The sequence below is a fragment of the Pelodiscus sinensis genome, chromosome 1, assembly GCF_052426305.1.
Source record: "Pelodiscus sinensis isolate ZL-2025 chromosome 1, ASM5242630v1, whole genome shotgun sequence".
Classification (NCBI taxonomy): Eukaryota; Metazoa; Chordata; order Testudines; family Trionychidae; genus Pelodiscus; species Pelodiscus sinensis.
In genome coordinates, this window is record NC_143052.1 from 193,227,355 (window position 1) to 193,251,415 (window position 24,061).

Consider the following 24,061-nt stretch of genomic DNA (forward strand, 5'->3'; position numbering starts at 1 on the left):
TAGGTTTTTCCCACAAAAGCTCATGATACTATATATTAGTTAGTCTCTAAGGCTACGTCTACACTGGCCCCTTTTCCGAAAGGGGCATGCTAATTTTCAACTTCAGAATAGGGAAATCCGCGGGGGATTTAAATATCCCCCGCGGGATTTAAATAAAGATGTCCGGCTTGGGGAAAAGCCGGAAAAAAGCATCTAGACTGGCCCGATCCTCCGGAATAAAGCCCTATTCCGGAGGATCTCTTATTCAAAGTAGGAATAAGAGATCCTCCGGAATAGGGCTTTATTCCGGAGGATCGGGCCAGTCTAGACGCTTTTTTCCGACTTTTCCCCAAGCCGGAAAAAAGCGGCGGACATCTTTATTTAAATCCCGCGGGGGATATTTAAATCACCCGCGGATTTCCCTATTCTGAAGTTGAAAATTAGCATGCCCCTTTCGGAAAAGGGGCCAGTGTAGACGTAGCCTAAGGGTATGTCTACACTAGCCCTCTAGTTAGAACTAGGGAGGCTAATATAGGCATTCGAAGTTGTAAATGAAGCCCGGGATTTAAATATCCCGGACTTTAATTGCAACTTTGAATGCCTACATTAGCCTCTCTAGTTCGAACTAGGGGGCTAGTGGAGACATGCCCTACGGTGCCACAGAAGTACTCATTTTTAAAAATTTGTTTTATAGTTACAGACTAACACTGCTACCCCTTTGATACAATATAGAAAAAATGGGAGGTGAGTGGGGGGGAAGTGGTGTTATTACTGCAGTTTACAGATGGGGAATGAGAAGAGAAAGTGATTTGTGTAAGATCTCACAGGAAGTCTTTTGGAGAGCTGAGAAGTGAAGCCGTCTCTCCTAAGTCCAGTTCAGCACCTTCACTACAAGGTGCTCCTTCCTCCTGACGCAACTTCACTGTGGTGAATATTGAACACTTCCTGTCTGACTTGGAAGGAGACCACACTAACTGTGGCGCATGTGAGGCTGAAAGATACTGGTAGTCCCAGACTGACAAACAGACCAATGTACGACCAGCCGCACTTATGCCCAACCTCCCATAAAGCGCAGCCGTAATGTACAAACAGTGATCCGCGCTTACGAACAGCACAGTCCCATTGAAATGAATGGGGTCCGACTTACAAACACATCGAGTTATGACTAAGTGGGTGGGTTCCAGGGGATTACTTGGGGGGGGGGGGGAAAGCCTTGGTGCAGGGTGGCAGCAGGGATCAGCCCCCCCCCTACTCACCGTGGTGGTGGGATCTGGAGCGGCCCAGCGGCCTGTTCACTCCACCCCACCCTCTCCTGGTCTGCTGTGCTTGGCTTCGCCATGGCAACGGGAAGCAGAACACACAGGCCCTAGGGCGCTCTGCTTCCCGCCAGCATGGAGAAGAGGGGCGCAGCGGGATGGGAGAGGGAACTGGGGCAGAGCAGAGCAGGCTGCTGGGCCACTCTGGCTCCCATGGCCATGATTAGTGTGGGAGAAGGGGGGCTAAGGCCCCTGTAATCCTCTGGGTTGTGTTGTTTGGGGAGGGGCGGAGTGGAGGCAAACCAGGGGTGGGGTTGGGGGAAGGCGTGGAGTGAGGGTTGGGTGGGGTTGGGGCTTATGGTGGGGTAGTTTCTATGGGCCCCACACCTGGGATATGAAGAGGTGGGGGTTGCTCCAGGCCCTAGGAATGGCCCTGGCCTCAGCTGTCCTAGGAATGGCCCTGGCTTCAGCTAATGTTTCAGAAATATTCACAATTGTGCAGGTACACAAGCCTATTAGGGGATTCATAAGGTAGTGCATGGCAGAAAGGGGCAATGCCCGTGTCCTCCATTGTCTGGGCAAAATGCTGTGGACTCTGAGGTTTTACCTATATAAATCCATGGTTTTGAAGGGGTCAAACCTACACACCACAGGCTCCCATAGGTGTGGTCTGCAAATAGCTCAGCACAGCAGGGGTATGGTCAAGCAATTAATCAGAACCCAAAAAATCCATGAGAAAATGCCATGCACACCTCCAGAGTGACTTCCCCTCCATGGATGACTCCCCACCCTACCTCCTTACCCCAAGCAATGACAATAGGGTTTACAAGTTGACATCCCTGAAAGAAATTGGACACAACTTTATAACCAAAATGAAATCCATTTTGATCAAATCTGAAAATATTTTTTGGTAAAGCATTTTAATTTTTTGAGAAAAAAAGGCATTTTTTACTGAAAACTGAAAAATGCTGACAACCTTTTTTTTAAAACTGAATGTTTTGGTTTTTGGTTTCATAGTTTTAACTATGAAACTGTCCCACTCCCTCCCCACCCAGGAAATTTATGGAAGACAAAGAATTTTTCCTAAACTTCCTACAAAAAAAGTGCTGTTTTCAGCCATCTTTACTTGGAAGTCTGCAATGGCTGGCTCCCCCCCACTTTGAAGAGGCAAATGTGTGTGGTATGTGAATCCATGATGAAAAGAATTACTGCTGTTCTTGCTAGTCATAGCCCACTAACCATATGGAGAAAGTTATGACTACATGGAGCAGGGATGCTATCATATACCCAATTTTTCACTTCAGTGCAACTCTTCTGATTCCCATGCAGCAAACTGGACTATATCTATGCCACTGATGCATGCATTAAGGAAAACTGAATATATATACATTGAGAGGAGTTGGAAATTTTAGGAATTTCAATACCTGATTTGTGACACTGAAAGGTCTGCAGCTCAGCTCTCAGTGAAGAAGGCAAACAGAACACTAGCATACTGAACTAAAAATAAGCCAAAATAAGGTGGTTTTGGAATCTGCTTATGTTAACATTAAAGTTTTTTTTTTAATTTCTAAAGTTCCCCAGTTCACTTGTAAACAGGAGGATAGTCTTGTCATTAAGACATTGGACTCAAACTTAGCAAAGGGAGCGGTGTCTCTTAGTGGCTCTCACACAGTTTTCCTATGTGAATGTGGGCAAACCACAATTTTCTAACTTGCCTGCAAATATTGGGTGCCCACAACTTTAGATATCTATGCTCCAGATCTGCAATTGCATCTGTGTAGGCAGACCCCTGCATCTATAAGGGAGTCTCACTAAATTGTACTGATTCTGTAAAGATGCCTGGATCCACTAGCAGGGATCAGCTGAGCCTCAGTTTACTTTCAATATAAATGGGCTACAAATACTTAAAGCAGAAATGGGGAAACCTATGGCCCGGGGGCTTGATGCAGCCTGCTCCTTACCTTGATTTGGCCCACAAAGCTCCCTAACCCTTCTGCAGTGGGGAAAGCTAATGCTGGTGCTCTAGCCACATGAGGGAGCACAGAAGTTCAGAGTTCTAGCCAATGAGAGCGGTGGGGGCGGGGGCGATGTCTGTCAGCACAAGGCAACATCGAGTCATCTGCTCCCTTCCCCTGGAGCTGCTCCAGGTGGGCATCCCCATCCCCTGCCCCCTCCTGCATCCCTATCGTGCCTACACCCTACACTCCCACCCTTCTTCTGTACTTCCACTCCCTGCCAAATCTCCCTGTACCCAAGTTCATTCCTGCATTCCCTCTTCTGCCCACATCTTGCACTTTTAGCTTCCTCCTGCACCTACCTCCCACCCAGATCTGGCATCCCCACCGAAATCCCCAGCAGTGACTTCTCACACACTGAACCCCGGATTCCCCCACGGGACTGAATGTGCGGGGAAGCCTAACATGCTGATTGAGGCGAGTCTTTTTTCTGCTCTTCAGTTGGGGCCACTTTAATGAGGGTTTTTTTTTTGCTTCTCACTTGTGTGTGTGCCCCCTAATCTTTCTGTGGTTCAGTGGCCCCCCCAGCTCCAAAAAGAGATTCCCCACTCCTGACTTAAAGGATTGTTGTGAGACTAAATCTATTAATGTTTGCAATTGCTCATCTACTACCATGATGAGAGGCTAAATAATTATCACAATAGTCATACTTGCCTTTCTTCTGGGACTGCCAGTGGAATAAAAAATAAAAACACGGAAAGATCAAAGGACTCTGGGATCAGTGAGCAGCAAATACTTCTGCCAAAACTGAGTAAGCTTACTGAATTCATCTGAGTAAGAATTTTGGAGGTGATGGGAAATTGTAGCCATATAAATGAAAGAACATTGCAAAAGCAAATTCCTATAGTAAGAAAAGAATTCATGTATTTCTAATTTTGCATGTGTGTGTGTCTTAAGAATCACACCTGACAATCACACCTGAGAAGGGAGGAGGGGGGAGGGAGGAAGGGCACATGGGGCTATGCAGGGTCCCCTTGCGGAGAGGCCTGGCAGAGACTACTTGCAGGAGTGGATTTCTCCATGCCAGACTGGTTGTCAGCAGAGTGGTAGCTGTCTGGTGTAAGGATGTTAAAATGCGGTTAATTGACTAGTCGATTAGCGCTTCCACATTCCGCCTACGGGGCCCAGTAGGGGCTCTTGTACATTTCAAAGGAGGAATGCAGAACTCCACGTACAGCTTGGGGCCAGCGGGAAGTCACGCTGACTCCGGGCTGCATGCGGCGTACCTTCTTTGAAATGCACAAGAGTCCCCAGCGGGGGCTCTTGTGCATTTCAAAGCCATGGAGTCCGGGGACAATGGGGGACTCACAGTCCCCTGCTGACCCTGGGCTCCGTGTTATGCTGTAAACCACTAGGAGCCCGGGGTCAGCTGGGGACTCCTCAGCTGACCCCGATTTCATGCAGCACTTCTTGCGTGGATCAGCTGTGTGGCAGTTGCCCAATTAAAACACCACCTCAGCATTTCAAAGGGGCAGCTGCCTGGGGTCAGCTGGGGACTCTCAACTGACCCTGGGCTCCCCATGGCATTTTCCACCCTCCAGAGGAAGCAGTGCACCCGTTACAAGGACCAGAGACCAAGTTTGGGCTTTGGAGGCCACGGTGGCTGAACTGGAGGAGCTAAGGGAGGTAGAGAGATATGTTGATGAGACTTTCTAGGACACTGTAGTACTGTCCCACCTCTAGTCTGAGAGCCCCAGTGCTCTTAAGGAGGATGCAAGTCTCAAGTGAACAGAGCATTCAATGGGAGCAGAGGGAAACCTTCCCGTACTTGGGACTCTCCTCCCAGTGGAAGTTGCGGTATGCTCTTGCACTAAGGATACCTCTGAGGGGGAGGGAATGCCAGTTGTTAGGAAGAGGCAGGTGTTAGTAGTGGGTGATTTGATCGTTAGAAACATACATAGTTGGGTTTGTGATGACCGGGAGAACCGTATGGTCACTTGCCTGCCTGGTGCGAAGGTTGCGGATCTCTCGAGGCATCTAGATAGTTTTATGTGTAGTGCTGGGGAGAAGACAGTGGTCGTGGTACATGTAGGTACTGATGACGTAGGGAAGGGTAGGAGAGATGTCCTGGAGGCCAAATTTAGGCTGCTAGGAAAGAGACTGAAATCCAGGACCTCTATGGTGGCATTCTCGGAAATGCTTCCAGTTCCACGCGCAGGGTCAGGTAGGCAGGCTGAGCTTCAGAATCTCAATGCATGGATGAGACGATGGTGTAGGGAAGAGGGGTTTGGATTTATTAGGAACTGGGGACACTTTTGGGAGAGGGGGAGCCTATACAGGAAGGATGGGCTCTACCTAAACCAGGGTGGCACCAGACTGCTGGCACTAAACATTAAAAAGGCTGTAGAGCAGTTTTTAAACTAAGAGATGGGGGAAAGCTGATTGGTGCGGAGATGCACGTAAATCGGAGGGAGACTTCTCATAGAGGAGAATCCATTGATAGAGATTCTCTAAGCTGCAGTCAGAAAGAGAGGAGGGGAGAGGACAAACCATGGGCCAGAGCAGACATACAACCGCATACAAAGGAATCCAATGCATCAGGGAAAGGCAGACAAATAAGCAGTGGCAAATTTTTAAAGTGCTTGTACACAAATGCTAGGAGTCTGACTAATAAGATGGGTGAACTAGAGTACCTCGTATTAAATGAGGAGATTAATATAATAGGCATCACTGAAACCTGGTGGAATGAGGAAAATCTGTGGGACACAATCATACCGGGATATAAAATACAGGCAGTCCCTGGGTTACATGGATATGACTTACATTGGATCCCTACTTACAAATGGGGTGAGGCAACCCTGCACTAGCTGCTTCCCCCCCAGCAGACCAGGGAGACGCGAAGCTAGCACCCCTCCCCAGCAGACTAGGGAGACGCGGAGCGGCTTTTCTCAGCAGACACCTCAGCTTGAGAATAAAGGACTGAGGGAAGTGAGGTGTGGGAGAATAAAACTGAGCTCTGGAGAAATGTTTGGCTAGAGTTTCCCCTACAATATGTACCAGTTTCGACTTACATACAAATTCAACTTAAGAACAAACCTACAGTCCCTATCTTGTACGTAACCCGGGGACTGCCTGTATATCGAAAGGCTAGAGCAGGCCGGGTGGGTGGCGGAGAGGCACTGTATGTGAAAGATAATGTAGAATAAAATGAAATAAAAATATTAAGTGAATCAACATGTTCGATAGAATTGCTATGGATAGTAATTCCATGCTCCAATAATAAAAAATTAGCAGTAGGGATAGATTACCGACCACCTGATCAGGACAGCAATACTGACATTGAAATGCTGAGGAAGATTAGAGAGGCTACCAAAATAAAGAACTCTATAATAATGGGGAATTTTAATTACCCCCATATTGACTGGATACATGTCACCTCAGAAAGAGAAGTGGAGATAAAATTTCTCAGTAGCTTAAATGACTGCTTCTTGGAGCAGCTGGTGCAGGAACCCACAAGGGGAGAGGCAATTCTCCATTTAGTCCTGAGTGGAGCGCAGGATCAGGTCCAGGAAATAACCGTTACAGGACCGCTTGGGAATAGTGACCATAATATAATAACATTCAACATTCCTGTGGTGGGAAGAACACCTCAGCAGTCCAGCACCCTGGCATTTAATTTCAAAAAGGGAAATTACACAAAAATGAGGAGGTTAGTTAAACAGAAATTAAAAGGCACAGTGACTAGAGCCAAATTCCTGAAGGCTGCATGGAAACTTTTTAAAGACACCATAATAGAGGCCCAACTTAAATGTATACTCCAAATTAAAAAACATAGCAAGAGACCTAAAAAAGAGTCACCATGGCTTAACCACCATGTAAAAGAAGCAGTGAAGGACAAAAGGGTATCTTTTAAGAAGTGGAAGTCCAATCCTAGTGAGATAAATAGAAAGGAACATAAACACTGTCAAATCAAGTGTAAAAATGTCATAAGAAAAGCAAAAAAAGATTTTGAGGAACAGCTAGCTAGAAACTCAAAAAGAAATAACACAATGTTTTTAAGTACATTAGAAGCAGGAAGCCTGCTAAAAATCCTGTGGGTCCCCTAGATGATCGAGCAATAAAAGGAACAATCAAGGACGATATAGCCATTGTGGAGAAACTAAATGATTTCTTTGCGTCAGTCTTCATGGCTGAGGATGTTAGGGATATTCCCAAATCTGCACCGTCCTTTGTGGGTGATGAATCTGAGGAACTGTCCCCGATTGAAGTGTCATTAGAGGAGGTTTTGGAACAAATAGAAAAACGTAATGTTAACAAATCTCCGGGACCGGATGGCATTCATCCAAGGGTTCTAAAAGAACTCAAATGGGAAATTGCTGAGCTATTATCTGTGGTTTGTAACCTATCCCTTAAATTGGCTTCTGTACCTAATGACTGGAAGGTAGCCAACGTGACACCAACATTTAAAAAGGGCTCTAGAGGCAATCCGGGCAATTACAGACCTGTAAGTCTAACTTCAGTACCGGGCAAAGTAGTCGAAACAATAGTAAAGAATAAAATTGTGAAGCATGTAGAAGAACATAATTTGTTGGACAAAAGTCACCATGGTTTCTGTAAAGGGAAATCCTGTTTTACTAATCTATTAGAGTTCTTTGAAGGGGTTAACAAACATGCGGACAAGGGCGATCCAGTAGATATAGTATACTTAGATTTTCAGAAAGCCTTTGACAAGGTCCCTCACCAAAGGCTCTTCTGTAAATTACATGGCCAGGGGATAAGAGGGAAGGTCCTTTCTTGGATTGAGAACTGGTTAAAAGACAGGAAACAAAGGGTAGGAATAAATGGTAAATTTTCAGAATGGAGAGGGGTAACTAGTGGCGTCCTCCAAGGGTCAGTCCTGGGACCAATCCTTTTCAACTTATTCAGAAATGATCTGGAGATAGGGGTAAGCAGTGAGGTGGTAAAGTTTGCAGATGATACCAAACTATTTTGGTAACAGGAAACTTGGAAATGGCGGAGATGCTCAATGACTTCTTTGTTTCGATCTTCACCGAGAAGTCTGGAGGTGTGCCTAACGTAGTGAATACAAGCAAAGAGAGGGTAAGTTTAGAAGATAGGATACACAAAGAACAAGTAAAAAATCACTTAGGAAGTTAGATGTCAGCAAGTCACCAGGTCCTGATGAAATGCATCCCAGGATACTCAAGGAGCTGATAGAGGAGGTATCTGAGCCTTTAGCTATGATCTTTGAAAAATCATGGCAGACAGGGGAGATTCCAGAAGACTGGAAAAGGGCAAATATTGTGCCCATCTATAAAAAGGGGAATAAGAACAACCCAGGAAACTACAGACCGGTCAGTTTAACGTCTGTCCCAGGGAGCAGGTAATTAAGGAAAACATATGCAAACACTTGGAAGGTAATAAAGTGATAGGGAATAGCCAGCATGGGTTTGTGAAGAACAAGTCATGCCAAACTAATCTGATAGCTTTCTTTGATAAGATAACGAGCCTTGTGGATAAGGGAGAAGCGGTGGATGTCATATACCTAGACTTTAGTAAGGCATTTGATACGGTCTCGCATGATATTCTTATTGATAAACTAGGCAAATATAACTTAGATAGGGCCACGATAAGGTGAGTTCATAATTGGCTGGATAACCGTAGTCAGAGAGTTGTTGTTAACGGTGCTAAATCCTGCTGGAAAGGGATAACAGGTGGAGTTCCGCAAGGGTCTGTTTTGGGACCCGTACTGTTCAATATCTTCATCAATGATGTAGATATTGGGATAGTGAGTACACTTATTAAGTTTGCAGATGATACCAAACTGGGTGGGGTTGCAACTTCTTTGGAGGATAGGGACATAATTCAAAATGACCTTAGCAAGTTAGAGAAATGGTCAGAGGTAAAGAGGATGAAGTTTAATAAAGAGAAATGCAAAGTGCTCCACTTAGGAAGGAACAATCAGTTCCATACATACAAGATGGGAAGCGACTGTCTAGGAAGGAGCATGGCGGAAAGGGATCTAGGGGTCATAGTGGACCACAAGTTGTATATGAGTCAACAGTGTGATGCTGTTGCAAAAAAAGCAAATATGATTCTAGGTTGTATCAACAGGTGTGTTGTAAGCAAAACTCGTGAAGTCATTCTGCCGCTCTACTCTGCACTAGTTAGGCCTCAGCTGGAGTACTGTGTCCAGTTCTGGGCGCCACATTTCAAGAAAGATGTGGAGAAATTGGAAAGGGTACAGAGAAGAGCGACAAGAATGATTAAAGGTCTAGAGAACATGACCTATGAAGCCAGGCTTCATGAACTGGGCTTGTTTAGTTTGGAAAAAAGAAGATTAAGGGGGGACATGATAGCGGTTTTCAAGTATCTAAAAGGGTGTCACAAGGAGGAAGGAGAAAATTTGTTCCTCTTGGTTTCTGAGGACAGGACAAGGAGTAATGGGCTTAAAGTACAGCAAGGGAGGTTTAGATTGGACATTAGGAAAAAATTCCTAACTGTCAGGATAGTCAAATATTGGAAAAAATTGCCAAGGGAGGTGGTGGAATCTCCCTCTCTGGAGATATTTAAGAACAGGTTAGATAGACATCTGTCAGGGATGGTGTAGACGGAGCTTGGTCCTGCCTTGAGGGCAGGGGGCTGGACTCGATGACCTCTCGAGGTCCCTTCCAGTCCTATGATTCTATGATTCTATTTAGGATAGTCAAGACAGAAGCAGACTGTGAGGGACTCTAAGGGTGTGTCTAAACTACATGTCTCCGTCGATGGAGGCATGTAGATTAGACAGATCGGCAGAGGGAAATGAAGCCGCGATTAAAATAATCGCAGCTTCATTTAAATTTAAATGGCTTCCCCGCTCTGCCGATCAGCTGTTTGTCGGCAGATCGGGGCAGTCTGGACGCGCTGCGCCGACAAAGAAGCCTTTCCTGATCGGCACAGGTATGCCTCGTGAAACCAGGTTTATCTGTGCCGATTAAGAAAGGCTTCTTTGTCGGCACGGTGCGTCCAGACTGCCCCGATCTGCCGACAAACAGCTGATCGGCAGAGCGGGGCAGCCATTTAAATTTAAATGAAGCCGCGATTATTTTAATCGTGGCTTCATTTCCCTCTGCCGATCTGTCTAATCTACATGCCTCCGTCGATGGAGGCATGTAGTTTAGACACACCCCAAGATCTCACCAAACTGAGTGATTGGGCAACAAAATGGCAAATGAAATTTAATGTGGATAAGTGTAAAGTAATGTGCATCGGGAAAAATAACCCCAACTATACGTACAGTATGATGGGGGCTAATTTGGCTACGACAAATCAGGAAAGAGATCTTAGCGTTATCGTGGACAGTTCTCTGATAACTTCAACACAGTGTGCAGTGGTGGTCAAAAAGGCAAATAGGATGCTAGGAATTATTAAGAAAGGGATAGAAAATAAGACCCAGAATATCTTACTGCCCCTGTATAAAACTATGGTACGCCCACATCTTGAATACTGTATACAGATGTGGTCTCCTCACCTCAAAAAAGATATTTTGGCCTTGGAAAGGGTTCAGAAAAGGGCAACTAAAATGATTAGGGGTTTGGAATGGGTCCCATATGAGGAGAGGTTAAAACGACTGGGACTTTTCAGTTTAGAAAAGAGGAGACTGAGGGGGGATATGATAGAGGTCTATAAAATCATGAGTGGTGTGGAGAGGGCCGATAAAGAAAAGTTATTTATTAGTTCCCTAAATAGAAGAACTAGAGGACACCAAATGAAATTAATGGGTAGCAGGTTTAAAACTAATAAAAGAAAGTTCTTCTTCACACAGCATGTAGTCAACCTGTGGAACTCCTTGCCAGAGGAGGCTGTGAAGGTGAGGACTATAACAGAGTTTAAAGTGAAGCTAGATAATTTCATGGAGGTTAGGTCCATAAAAGGCAATTAGCCAGGAGACAAAAAGGTGTCCTTGGCCTCTGTTTGTCAGAGGCTAGAGAGGGATGGCAGGAGACAAATCGCTGATCATTGTCTTCGGTCCACCCTCTCTGGGGCACCTGGTGCTGGCCACTGTCGGCAGACAGGATACTGGGCTATATGGACCTTTGTTCTGACCCAGTATGGCCGTTCTTATGTTCTTATGAATTTCTGAAAAGGTTTTTAATTATCTCAATAGGAAACTATGGCTATGTCTACACTGCACTGTAGTTTGAAATAAGATACGCAATTTGAGCTACACAAATTGCGTATCTTATTTTGATCTTGTTTTGAAATAGCTTATTTTAATGTTGTCTATACAGTGCCAAATTTTGAAATAACCCGCTATTCTGAAACTCTCCTTACTCCTCGTTTAATAAGGTTTACAGGGACGTTGGAATAGCAATCCCGAAATAGCATTGCAACGTATATGTAGCCTACTTTGGGTCTTTGTCTCTTCAGTAATTTGAATATATCAAGAGTTTGTGTTTGCAATGGTTTCAATACTTGAACAGCTAGAATGTTGAGTCTTCTGCACAGTTTCTTACTAGCACAGGAACAAATATTTTTGCACAGTATGTTTTGTAGTACCATTGACAAATTCAGCAAGTAATAAGTTCATAGATCATAGAATCATAGGACTGGAAGGGACCTCGAGAGGTCATCGAGTCCAGCCCCCCGCCCTCAAGGCAGGACCAAGCTCTGTCTACACCATCCTGACAGATGTCTATCTAACCTGGTGACTTGCTGACATCTAACTTTCCTAAGTGATTTTTAACTTGTTCTTTGTGTATCCTATCTTCTAAACTTACCCTCTCTTTGCTTGTATTCACTACGTTAGGCACACCTCCAGACTTCTCGGTGAAGACCGAAACAAAGAAGTCATTGAGCATCTCCGCCATTTCCAAGTTTCCTGTTACCAAAATAGTTTGGTATCATCTGCAAACTTTACCACCTCACTGCTTACCCCTATCTCCAGATCATTTCTGAATAAGTTGAAAAGGATTGGTCCCAGGACTGACCCTTGGAGGACGTCACTAGTTACCCCTCTCCATTCTGAAAATTTATTCCTACCCTTTGTTGCTCACTGTTTTTACTCCCAGGCCTTTTAAGGGAGTGAGAGAGGAGGTATTGTGTTTTATTACTACTATTAACACTTTCAGATATTTGTATAACTAGGGCTCGCCGAACGGCGGCGAGCCCCACTTGCCAGTCACGCTGTCCGGCGATCTGCGCATGCGCAGATCGTTCTGTGCATATGCAGATCGCCCGAACCTGGTTCTTCGGGGTTACAATCTACTTGCCACAGGCGAGTAGATTGTATTATTTTTCGAGCCCTGTGTGTAACACTCAAAAGTGTGCTAGGAGCTTTACAAACACATTAAAAACATATTTCTGAACAGAAGCACTTAAAAAACAACAAATAGTCTGGTAGCACTTTAAAGATTAACAAAACACGTAGATGGTATCATGCGCCCTTGTGGGCACAGTCCATTTCTTCAGATGACCGGAGGACATAGAACATTCCGGTCATCTGAAGAAATGGGCTGTGATGTCCTCCAGTCATCTGAAGAAGTGGGTTGTGCCAACGAAAGCTCATGATACCATCTACATGTTTTGTTAGTTTTTAAAGTGCAATCAGACGATTTTTGTTGTTTTTTAAGTTTATCCTTGAGGGTACGTCTACACTACAACATTAATTCGAACTAACTTAGTTCGAATTAGTTAATTCGAACTAAGCTAATTCGAACTAACATATCTAGAACTAAAAACTAGTTCGAATTAGCACTTTGCTAATTCGAACTAGCGCGTCCACACTGATTGGACGCAGGGGCGCATTTAAGGGCAGCTGAAACCGGTTCTGGCAGGGCATCAGGTCAGTAGTTGCTTTGTGTGGCTGCTGTCTGAGGCTATCTGAGGCTCGTGCTTAAAGGGACCCCCCCTGGACAGCCGGTTCTCAGCTTTTCCTGCTTGCTTGCCAACCTCGCCGAGGGACAGCAAAGCGTTGGTCTCTGTGCCTGTCTGTGTTGGTGCTTCCCTTCGGGGACGCAGCCACAGATGGCAACATGGAGCCAGAGCTCGCCCTGTACCTTCTGGTGCACTTTCTGGACTTGCTGCTGCAAGCCTGCCACCAATGGCTCGAGGCTGCCTGGCACCACCTGGTACACGTCAGCCCCCTGCCTCTCCACCTGGCTGCCCTGGGGGCCGTGGAGCAGCCCCGGCGGTGCCCCGGCACCGGCGTGCCCCGCCGCGTCTGGCGTCTGGACACCAGCAGCGACTGGTGGGACCGTATCATCCTGGAGTGCTGGGAAGACCGACAGTGGACCCAGAACTTCAGGATGAGGAGGGACACCTTCCTGGAGCTCTGCGAGTGGCTCGCCCCTGCTCTGCGCAGAAGGGACACTTGCATGAGGCCTGCCATCCCCTTCCAGAAGCGGGTGGCTATCGCCCTCTGGAAGCTCTCCACACCGGACAGCTACTGATCTGTTGGGAACCAGTTCGGCGTGGGGAGATCCACCGTCGGGGCGGTGCTCATGCAGGTACGGCACTCGTCGGCCACTGCGCCGGGGAGGAGGGGGGGCTGCAAGGAGGGGATGGGCCGCCCCAGGGACAAAGTGGGGGCGGGAGGAGGCGAAAGTGCCCCACACCAGAGGGGTCGGTCTTTCCCGGCCGTATTACACGCCGCCAGTGGGGTTGCTTCTGGGAGTGGGGCGCGGGGCACTGCCAGGGCACGAACGCTCCCAGCCATCCGGGCGCCCCACTGATTGGCGCTGTGCTGTGTCTCTCCGCAGGTGGTCAAGGCCATCAACTGGGTGCTGCTCCGCAGGGTGGTCCGCCTCACCGACCCGGACGCTGTCATCCGGAGATTCGGCGCCCTCGGCTTCCCCAACTGCGGGGGGGCCATCGACGGGACGCACATCCCCATCCGTGCCCCGGAACACCAGGTGTCCCGTTACGTGAACCGCAAGGGGTACTTCTCCATCCTCCTGCAGGCCGTGTGTGACCACCGGGGACAGTTCACGGACATTAATGTGGGCTGGTCCGGCAAAGCACACAACGCCCGGGTGTACTGCAACTCCTCCGTGTGCCAGCGGCTGCAGGCCGGGACCTTCTTCCCCGACCGCCATATCATGGTCGGGGATGTGGACATGCCCATGTGCCTGGTGGGGGATGCCGCCTACCCACTGCAGCCGTGGCTGATGAAGCCCTACACGGGGCACCTCACTCCCTCCCGCCAGGCCTTCAATGCCAGGCTGACCAGGGCCCGCATCGTGGTGGAGGGGGCCTTCGGGCGACTGAAAGCCCGCTTTCGATGCCTCCTCACCCATCTGGACCTGGCCGAGCACAACATCCTTCCCGTGGTGGCAGCATGTTGTGTGCTCCACAATTTGTGTGAGAGAAAGGGGGAGGCTTTCCTGCCAGCCTGGACGGCTGAGGCTGACCGCATGGCTAGCCACTACAGTCAGCCCCACACTGCCGCCGTCCGGGAAGCCCAGCGGGGGGGCCGTCCGGATCCAGGAAGCCCTGCGGGGGAGCTTCCTGGTGGAGGAGGAGGACTGACCTCTCCCTTGCATGCCCCACTGGGGCCTTCTTCCACCCTACCCCCTCCCCTTTCCCTTCCCTACCTACTGTCAAATAAAGACACCTGTTTTTCAAACAAAAATGTCTGTTTATTTCACATAACTGGGGTGGGGGGAGGGAGGAATGAGGGTGGGAGAGGGGAGGGGAAACCTGGGACGAGGGAGCTGGAAGGGGAGGGAAGGGAGGAAGGGAAAGGAAAGCTCAGGGGTGGGGGTCCGTCTGCCTCTCCTGTCTCGCAACGCTGCGGGTCCGGGGGCGTTGGTGGGGAATGGTTGTGGAGGGTGGGGCAGGAAGAATGGGGGGTGTGGACGAAGCAGGAGCAAGAGCAGGGGGAGCAGGAGGAGCGGGAGCAGGGGGAGTAGGAGCAAGAGCAGGGGGAGCAGGAGGAATTGGGAAGCGGTCGAGTAGGCTCTGGAAGTGGCCTCTGAGGGCACGGCCCTGCTCCTCCAGTGCCTCCAAGCTCCTCCGGCGCAGCCGAAGGTCCTCCTGGACCCAGTGCTCCTGGATGCGGAGCTGTTGCTCCATGAACCGGAGGTGCCGCCTCTGGTAGTCCTCCTGGTTCCTGGCTCTCCTGCTGGCCCGGGCGCAGGTGGCTGCTGCAGGCGGGGTGGTGGGCCCTGCAGGCCCAGGTGCTGCTGCTGTGGTGAAACAAGACCAGCGGTCAATTACCCCAGGGGCCCAGGTGTGTGAAACCCAGCTCCCCTCTGCAAGGCCAGGGCCTCTGCAGGATCCCCAGCTGCTGCTCCGTGGTGGGCAAGGCCCTGGCACATGGTCCCTGGGCTCCCTCTCGCCCCAGCCCCCCGTACACATAAGGGGAGCATGATGGTACTAACATGTGGACGCCTCCCCGGCCTCGGACGACACAGGTGAGCGGCTCTGTGGGGTACCTCGGGGGTCCCTGGTCCTGGGCAGGCTGCCGGCAGGCTCCTGGCTCTTGGAGCCCTCCTCCACCTCCTCCTCCTCCGTCTCTGGGAGCAGTCCCTCTGCCCCAGGGTCTATCACGTCCCGGGGGGCAGAGACGGCATGAGCCCCCAGGAGGCGGTCCAGAGCCAAAAACTGGGGGCACGCCTCCGGGTCAGCCCCTGGCAGGCAGGCCCGGGAGTAGGACTGTCGCAGGTCCTTTACTTTCCAGTGCACCTTCTCCCGGCTGCGCTGGTGGCCCCTGGCGGCCAGGCTGGCAGCCATGCGGCCGTAGACGGCCGCGTTCCTGTGGCTAGTGCGGAGATCGTGGACATTGGAGGCTTCCCCCCAAACCTCGATGAGGTCCACGATCTCCGCACTAGACCACGCGGGCGCCCGCCTCTTGCGGCCCCGGGCAGGGTCCTGGGAGCCGCCAGGCTGGTCCCGGGAAGAGGGGGAGGGCTGGTTGTCATCGGATGGCTGTCTCATGGGTGTCAGGTGCAGGGTGTGCTGGCACGGGTGCTGGCAGCCTAGCAACTGGCACAAACTGTGTAGCCAGCCCGTGGCCCTTTAAGGGCCCCGGGGCTGGGAGGGGGGCAGTAGAGTTTGCCTGGTGTTGGCCAGAGTGGCCACCAGGGCAAGCTGGGAAGGGCTAGCCTCCCACTAGTTCGAATTAAGGGTCTACACAGCCCTTAATTCGAACTAGCAAGTTCGAACTAGGCTTAATCCTCGTGGAATGAGGATTACCTAGTTCGAACTAAGCGCTCCGTTAGTTCGAATTAAATTCGAACTAACGGAGCGCTAGTGTAGCGCCTATGAAAGTTAGTTCGAACTAACGTCCGTTAGTTCGAACTAACTTTGTAGTGTAGACATACCCGTACAGACTAACTTGGCTACCTCTCCGAAGCTTAAAAATTGAAGGACAGTTAACAGGGAAATGAATGGAAGAAGATATGTGACATTTTTATTTATTTGTACAGTGGATTTGTATCAAGTAACAATGGAGTTGAGTTCAGCAATGCAGTTCACTGCAGACCTCAAGTTGGAGATGAACTATAATAAATCAATAGCCAAATCTCATTTGTCTTATGTATGAAGGGAATATCCTTGCAAGTAATAGGACCAATCATGTGAGTAAAGCGTGCTGATTTGGCTCCAAGAACAGCTATTTAGAACTTTAAGTAAATTTATGCTAGTGACCAGACATTTTCATGGCTTTCGCAGACACAGACTTCTGGATATGTATCTGATTTGAAATAAAAGAAGGACACTGAAGTGGTTTTGGACATCCTAGACAGAACAATCCTAGTCAGAGGATTAAGCTCCAGAGAAACCTGTGGCTCTGAAGTATGTGAACTTGCCTTTCTATGCATATCATATGTCTTTTTAATTCCTTGTGTGGGGAGAAGCCCAACACTTTTAGTTTTAGAAGGCCAAGGTAATTTCCCTATCAAGAGGAAGTGGGGAGAAAGCGGCCTCTTTTGTACCATTTTTTTTCTCTTCCCCTTACTCTAGGGAATAGGGCGGCTCTGCAGAGACCCAGAGCTGAGGGTAGCTGCTCTAGAATGGCACTAGCTAAGGTAATCAGAAAAAAATTACTTTAAACTATCTTCTCTGGCCTCCTTTCCTTTATTCTAAAGTTTTATTTTTTTTACTGCAATTTTCAAAGAATTTTGGGAACACACATGTACATATGTAAATAATTCAATTATAATTGTCTTGGAGTTAAATTACAAACATGGAAATGTTTTATTTTACCATCACTAAAACTTTGTAGCTCTTCTGGCTTGTTCTATATATTAAGGTTTGTACTGAGCGGATAAGTGTAGTTAAGAGACTGTAGTTGGTTGTGACTCACTGAAGTGGTGCCTCCTGCTGGACTCATTGGGAATTTGTCTTCAGCCTCAGAACACCTTCTGCTGGCCTGTGTCTCACCCTCAGTTACCCATATTCTTCTGCTCTGATTCAGGCCCAGTGTCCCTCCTAGCCCATGGTGCCCTTTCCCTCATGCTACTTTCTCAAAGCAGTGCCCCTGCACTCTGGGGTCCTCCCTGGGAACCCCAATACATTATATTTACCCTGACTCAGTGACCCACTGCAAGTTGTTTTCTAGCCCCTGCCTCAGGGAAAACTGCAGTCTTACCATTGGCAAGGGCATGTGAAACTTCTGCCTCATTACCTTCTGGCCTTGAGAGCAAGACTTTAGCCTGGGAGTTTGCCTGGACAGAGCTCCCCAGCTCTGCCTGCCCTTTCCTGGCCCTGCTCTGTCTCAGGACCCTCTCTAGATTACCCAAGAAGATAGAGCTGGAGCAAAAGTGTGCGTCTGAGCTTTAGCAGCCCCTATTTACTGCCCCACCTAGGCCCTCATTGGTTGCTACCTACCTCAGCTGCTTGCTCCACAGTTCCAGCCCTCTCCCAGGGCTGGGTTTAACCATGGTTTCACCTGGAGTTGATGACCACCTCATTACACTTCCCTTCCCTCCAAAATCACCACTCCTGGGAGTAGAGGAGTCTGAGCCTGCACCAGTTGTCCCTCCAGGGATGTGTCTCCTCTTCTTTCATCTGACCACACAGATGTATATTTTCCTCCACCATAGCCTTGTATTACCTGACCATGTCTGTCCCATCCACCTCCACCTTGCAGTGGCCCTTTTCTGCTGCCTCCAGCTGTGCATGCAACCCAGACTGCTCTGGTTCCTCCACCTTCAGGGTCTGGGTCCACACAGTACCCTGCTCCACCACTGCGATGTTTGTCCCTATTTCGTGCTGGGACCTCTGTTATAGTCCCACTCTTGGGCAGGCCTATCACCATCACCATGGCATCGACCCTGCTGGTTGGTGATGATCTTGGGTTCTTAGACACTCCTGCCCCTCATCCCTTCTGGGGACAATGCCTCTTAATATGTCCCCACACATGGCACAAGAAGCAGACCACTTGCTTCTTTCTTGCCTTGGGCCTCCTTTGCTCCTTCTTGGGTTCAACCTTCTTTAGACCACCCTGCGTTGCACCTCATGGGTGAGAACAACCCCTCTATAGATGCCCCTGCTGCCCACAGGCCTAAGATGTCTGCACCGCCTTGACTTTCTGCTCTCATGGGGTTCTCATAGAGCTTTGTGCCTTTCCCCAGTTTGGATGTGGCTTTCCGCCCTCATCCCAATAGTGGCAAGTCCTCCATAAATGTCCATGGCCACTGAAAGTGTAGCAAACTTTATCTCCTGGCTCCTCCCTCTGCCCTCACCGGCTATTCCAATACTCCTTCTGTAGGAGTCTTACCAAGGCCCACTGCTCTGTGACCAGCTACCCAATTATTCCTGAATGGCCCACTGGTTCTCCCCATATTCCTTCAGCAGGCTCTCCATCCTTTCCAGTTGCTGGCGAGTCCCCTTTAGCTGGTGCTCTGACAAGGGAGTCCAGCCAGTGATTGCACATGAGCCCTCAACAAAGAAGACCTCTGCATACCTGGGATCCATTGTCCCCACCATCCCCAATTCAGTCTCTGTTAGCACAGTTTTCCCAATCTGTACCAGTCCCTTAGACCACAAGTGCCCACATTCTCCACCACATGTAACAGGTTGTGACTCACCATCATGGCACCTCCTGCTGGTCTATTTGGGAATTAACTCTTCAGCCTCAGAGTGCCTTCTGCTGGCCAGTGTGTCACCCTCAGTTACCCATATTCTTCCACTCTGGTTCAGGCCCAGTGTCCCTCTCAGCCCCTGGTGCTCTTTCCCTCATGGTTCTGTCCCACAATAGTGCCCCTACACTCTGGGGTCATCTCCAGGAATCCCAATTCCCTATATCTCTCCTGCCTCATTGACCCACTGCCAGTTGACATCTAGCCCCTGGCTCAGAGGCATAAAGTAGTCTGAAATGACCACTCATCATTGGCAAGGGGGGGCGGGGCAGGGAGTGGAAATGATGCCTTATTCTGTTCTGCCCGCTTCCCTGTTACCTTAGTGCCCCTCAGCCCATGGGAGCAAGACCTCAGCCTCAGAGTTTGCCTGGTCAGAGCTCCCCAGTTCTGCCTGCCCTGGGGTTAGCAGCCCCTACTTATTATGCACAGCTGGGTCCTAATTGGCTGCTGCCTGCCTCAGCTGCATGCTGCACAGTGCCAGCCATTTCCAAGGGCCGAGTGTAACCCTGGTTTCATCTGGAGCAGGGTGATCCTCCCCTCACACTACAGAATCCACCAAAGAATATTCTTCTATTCCAAGCATGATTTATTCTGTTTAATTTTCGTATCTCTCCTCCAAAAAGCAGGTTACAATGGTGTGTTTTAATTATAGTAACCAACACAGAACTGTACAAATGAAAAAAAACCACAATTCAGTTTATCTGTTGTTCCTTTTCAAAATGGCTATTGTGACTCAAATCTGTTTCCTAGAGACCCCAGAAAGGGAGGAAAGCATAGGAGCAGCTCCTGAATCAATATACAACATACTCAGGGCATGGTCACCTGGCAAAAAATGCATGGAGAAATAAGGTATAAAACTATTATTACTATCCTTTCCCATCAGGTCTATGGGAAACATCTCCCTGATTCCCACAATCAATGTTGTAGAGATGTTTTTAGGGATGTATTCCAAGAGCACAGCTGGTGGCGGAGTTGCTGGCATTGTAAGTCTCATAGTTATATTCCTGTGTCATGTTGGAGGCAAAGAGCCTATCATGGGACCTGGGGTATCTACATGGATGCCCTTGACATCAGTAGGTCTTCTGGTGTGGGTCTTGTTGGGGTGAGGGAGGCTAAACTCTGCTAAATCCCCAAGCAGTAGCTCAGAGTTTGGTATACAAAGAATACAAAGATTATTTCCCAATGTACCATTTGCTTTTGTTTCTTCCAGATGGCTTTCAAAGGATTCAGAATTTTTTTTTTAATTATGGTATTGGCCTGTGTCGGTTTGTTTTTTTTCAAGCTAAATTTGATTGAAATCTCTATATTTTGTCAAAAGAGGGAAGAAGTCACGGTCCTGACTTCTGCAACATATACCAGAAACTTTTTGCATTTGCCAGATATAGACTGCCGTAGGACTCCTCCTTTCCTTGTACTCCTTGTGACCTCAGCACCTGGCCAGCTTGAAGCTAGGATGGCTATTCGTCAAACGTGGGGGAAACACAGACTAGTGGCTGGAAAACGCATTGTGACATATTTCCTTCTGGGAATAACCACAAAAGAAAGTGATCTAATTGAAATTATTTTTGAAAGTCAGAAATACAGAGACATTATACAGAAGGATTTTATGGATTCATACTACAATTTGACTTTAAAGACAATGATGGGAATTGAATGGGTTCACAAATTTTGTTCTCAATCCCGGTTTGTGATGAAAACGGACACAGATATGTTTGTCAATATCTTTTACTTAAGTGAACTTCTTTTAAGAAAAAACAGAAGGACAAGATTCTTCACAGGCTTTTTAAAGAGGAATGAGCGCCCAATACGAGACAGAGGCAGCAAATGGTATGTGAGCAAAGCTGAATATCCAGCAAGCATATATCCTCCATTTTGCTCAGGAACTGGTTATGTTCTCTCCACTGATGTTGTTAGTCAGATTTATAATATTTCAGAAAGTGTCTCTTTTATTAAACTGGAGGATGTTTTCATAGGACTGTGTCTCGCTAAACTCAAAATCAACCCAGAGGAACTTCATTCAGAACAGACGTTCTTCTCAGATGAGGTTAGATTCTCTATTTGTCGCTTCAAGAAAATTGTGACATCCCATCATGTGAAACCTCACCAGCTGTTGATTTACTGGGTTTTATTGGAGAAATCAAAAGATGAAGAATGCCCAGATGTGTGAGTTAACCAAACTAAGAAATGGACACAAAAAAGTGTCAAGACCAGCCATTAGTAGGGTTACCACGTGGCGAGTATTTGACTGGCGGGGCTATTTTTAAAAACGGATTTACTAGTTAATAATGTAATTTGCCTTTTTTTACATACAGCTAAAGATTTGCATTATTATCACAATAAATTGGGATATATAATGTGAAGTTTCTGTGTCAAGCTAAAAACGTTCCAATGTTTCCACTTCCACACATTAAGGAAACGATATTAGTAATTTTATCTATGTGAGTTATCTCTTCAGATAATATAAATGGCTGTTGGGGAAGGAGGGATATCAGAGTTGCTTTGTGTGTGGGCGTTGGTTTCTTTGCATATCAGAGGTGGTAAACCTAGCCTTCAGACAAAGGAAAACTCCAACAGAAGTAAAGCCGGGGACCTGTGCAGAACAGATGAATATTTGTTTTAGCAAGACTTTAATCTGCATTTTTACTTAAAATGTGAAAATATCTTCCCCCCTTTTCCAATTTGCACTTGTTTATTTTCAAACCTTGGCCTTGCTTGTAGAACACAAGCCAAAAAAGCTGCTCTGACTTGGTACCAGCACTTTTGGTAATGTCAGCAGATGGGCTGGGAATGCTTCTGTGTCATTTGATTCTCGCTTTCCTTTTCCCTGTTTCCCTAATATTAAAAGTTTACAGTTCAAAGGCCATTCCCTGACACACTATAATAAGGGCAGGACAACTCTTGCAGTCAGCTCTGTGTGAGCAGAGATATGCATCTACATGAAACCATGCTGAAGACCGTGGGGCTTTTACACAAGCACATAGCTCCACCTATTCAGAACACATTGCAGGAGTAGAGTTGTTAAGTACATATATTAATGTCTGAGTCCTTAAGATTGCTGCATTAGTTTTCTATGATACATTTCCCATTTAAAATTGTGTATACAGGGTTTAATCAAGAGCCTAATGGACAGATCAAATCAACAGTGCTAACAGAGTATTTGAATTGGTAAATAAATAATGCATTTGGATATGTGATATTCCCCCCTGAATACAAGATTATTTTTTAATTCAGAGGAATTATTAAACACTGTAAAATTCTAAACTCAGACATTTCTCTTTATGCTGAGATATTCAAAAGGGACCCAAGAGAATGAAGCATCTCCATTCTAGATACTGGGATTTGGGCCCTGACTCCACTTGTCCCCCTTGAGAACACCAGCCTCAATTGTTATAATCATACATACTCAGGCCTGATATGTTAAAGCTGAATGAATAAAAGGGCTATTTGTATATAGTATATTTGATGTAGCCAAATGTAACTGTTTTAAATATAAGAGTTAATTCTCCCCTGGAATTTCCACATGCAACGTTTTTTAATGCTGATATAAACATATGACACTCTAGCTTATTTTCATAGAACGTTAACAAATTAACAAAACTTCATGCATGGTCATATTTTAATAAATGATTGTTATTATAGCTTTTGTGTGTGTCTAGTTAGCTTTTACTTGAGAGCACAACTCATGCTTTGAAATTCATTTTTCAAAAAGGAGGGTCTTCTTTTTAAACCAAGAGTCATATCTTTCCTACTCTAAAATGCCAGGGTAGAGGCTTTCTAATGCTGGAGTTGTCTGGTTTTTTCTTTGAGTCTCCCCCAGCATGCTATAAAAATGCCATGGCCCATCTGAACCTCAACAACTGGTTTTCTACATATAAAAGACACTGCTGGCATTAGGAGGTAGCGTACAGCACCATTACATGGGGCCCCTTGCTGCAGGGCCCAGGAATGTAAGTTGCTTAGGTTGCAACTTCAGCCTTGGATGGCAGAGCTCAGAGTCTTGGGCTTCAGACTTATGCAGTGGGGTTTAGAGTTTTTTGTGCTGGCCCTCAGTAAACCTAATATGGGCTCTGCTTGATGGACCCCGGAAACATGCTCATGGCCTCAGGGTCCCGGACTATGGATGTAATAGTGTAGCCGATTAACTGATTGATCTAGAAGCAAAAGCTTATAGATTAATGCTATAGACTACCCGCATTCCCCGCCCCCACTTCCCTGCCAGTAATTTTTTTGGCAGTCTGGCCAGCAGCCCAGCTCAGTTGTGGCTCACGCTGGGCCCAGGACCGATCCCTGCTGCGGCTCTGCATTTAAAGTGTATTAGGAGCCAGGCAGGCAGGCAGCCCAGCTCAGTTCCAGCTCGTGCTGGGTCTGGGAGCTCAGAGCCCCCCTAGAGAGGGGCTGCTGCCACCCCGCGCTGCTGTGGACCAGCTCTCGCCTGGCACCCTGCACTGCTGCATCTGATACAGTGGCTGCCAGCCCCACCCTCAGGGGCTATAAAATAGTGAACTAACCGATAAGAATTCATGAGGTTACTCGACTATTCAGTTAACCGATATTTAAAATCCTTATCCTGGACCCCTGATTGAGAACCGCTACTTTAAACGCAGGTAGGTTCCTCTTCCAATGCAAGCAAATAATTCCTGTTACCAAGAACAGGATAACTTTATTCCTAGAGTACTGTAGCTGCCATCTCAATTTATTGCCTGAGCAATATGCTTCTTTGTGGTACACGATGGTTGGGTACCAGTTCCAAAAAGTGTCATGGAAATGTGAAGTTAGACTAGGAGCAGGCTGCTCGGACTGGAGA

General features: G+C 47.5%; 1 protein-coding gene across 2 annotated transcripts in view; it reads left to right on the forward strand.

Moving 5' to 3' along the window:
- The window catches only part of LOC102447257 (beta-1,3-galactosyltransferase 5-like), a 35,082-nt gene extending 13,465 nt beyond the window's left edge, over positions 1 to 21,617 (forward strand). Inside the window, exons 2-5 of one of the 2 annotated variants that reach the window (XM_014573280.4) lie at positions 16,847 to 16,969; positions 17,138 to 17,202; positions 20,008 to 20,106; positions 20,468 to 21,617. In XM_014573280.4, coding sequence (XP_014428766.2) covers positions 20,468 to 21,424 — 957 coding nt within the window. In that variant the 5' untranslated portion in view covers positions 16,847 to 16,969; positions 17,138 to 17,202; positions 20,008 to 20,106 and the 3' untranslated portion in view covers positions 21,425 to 21,617. Of the gene's footprint in view, positions 1 to 12,638; positions 16,970 to 17,137; positions 17,203 to 20,007; positions 20,107 to 20,467 lie in introns of those variants that run through there. The other variant, XM_014573281.4, reaches the window with a different exon arrangement.
- Positions 21,618 to 24,061: the final 2,444 nt, after the last annotated feature.